Here is a 1,437-nt window from a genome sequence, read left to right as displayed (position 1 = left end):
TTCCTCTTTGGCACTCTTGTGTAAGTTGTGAAAAATCTTTGTAACTACTCATCACAGTGATCTTCAGATCTGGATTATAGATCATTTGGTGGGTTTTGAATGCTATGTGTTGTACAGTTCACTCATTAAAATATTATTGGAACTGAAACAGTTATAGATGTCTAAGAAAAGCTATATAAGTTTGAAAGGACAAGTTAAGAGCAGGTCTGATCCAACAGGTCCAGATGCCATCACTGGCTGCTGAGCAGGTGACAACCAGATGGAGATATCTATCTCTCAACACTTCCCCACCTCTCTTTTACCCAGCAGGAGCCTCTGCAGAGCCACCTTCACTTCCTTGTTTCTGAGGGTGTAGATCAGGGGGTTCAGAAGTGGTGTGACAATGTTGTAGAAGAGAGTGAGGAACTTTCCCTGGTCCTGGGAAGAGCTGTTTCCTGGTTGCATGTACATGTAGATGATGTTTCCATAGAAAAGAGAGACCACTGTGAGATGGGAGCCACAGGTGTTGAAGGCCTTCTGTCTTCCTGATACTGACTGAATGTGTAACACAGCTCTCATAATATAGCTGTAAGACACCAGAATGAACACCAGGGGGGAAAGCACAATGCCCACTGCCAGGACAAAGATAGTGCCCTCGATGGCAGCTGTATTGACACAAGCCATCCGGATCAGGGCAGGCACTTCACACAGGAAGTGGTCCACACTGCGATGCCCACAGCGGGGTAAGTGCAGAGTGACTGGGGACATGGCCAAGGAGTTGGCCACCCCACAGCTCCAGGCCACTGACACCAAGCCCACGCAGAGGCGCGGATTCATGATCACCATGTAGTGGAGGGGTTTGCAGACTGCAACAAACCGGTCATATGCCATGACAGCCAGGAGTAGGCACTCCACACCACCCAAACCCAGAAATAGGAAGAGCTGAATGGCACAGCCTGTGTAGCTGATGGTCTTGTCATGTCCATTCAGGTTATACAACAACTGAGGGATGGAGCTGGTGGTGAAACCGAGGTCCAGGAACGATAGGTGAGTGAGGAAGAAGTACATGGGAGTGTGGAGGTGGGGGTCCAGCCGGGACACCAAGATGATGGTGGTGTTGCCCACAAGGGTCAGGAGATATGCAATGAGAATGACCACAAACAGGATCCTCTCCAGGTAGGGGCGATCAGAAAACCCCAGAAGGATGAAATTTCCCTGAGTGCTCTCATTGGTCCCACCCATCTCTACTGTACCTGAAGAGAAATATTGATACTAATAATAGTAGCACCTGTGATAAGAGAACACTTACAATGACTCAAACATTCTTTCATGCTTTTTTTTACATTTATTTAGTCATTTAACCTCCAACAACAGTGATATGGAGCTGGCATTCTTTCTATCCCTGACTTACAGAAGGGGAAACTGAAACATATGTGTTAAGCAAATGATCATATTCCA

General features: G+C 47.0%; 1 protein-coding gene across 1 annotated transcript; it reads right to left on the bottom strand.

Annotated features, from left to right (window-relative positions):
* Positions 1-276: 276 nt before the first annotated feature.
* Positions 277-1,221, bottom strand: OR2W3 (olfactory receptor family 2 subfamily W member 3). Its single transcript, XM_077855927.1, has one exon. The coding sequence runs from the start codon at positions 1,219-1,221 to the stop codon at positions 277-279; it is 945 nt and encodes a 314-aa protein (XP_077712053.1).
* Positions 1,222-1,437: the final 216 nt, after the last annotated feature.

Source organism: Canis aureus, chromosome 18 (assembly GCF_053574225.1).
Source record: "Canis aureus isolate CA01 chromosome 18, VMU_Caureus_v.1.0, whole genome shotgun sequence".
Classification (NCBI taxonomy): Eukaryota; Metazoa; Chordata; class Mammalia; order Carnivora; family Canidae; genus Canis; species Canis aureus.
This window is presented reverse-complemented; position numbering and strand designations above follow the sequence as displayed.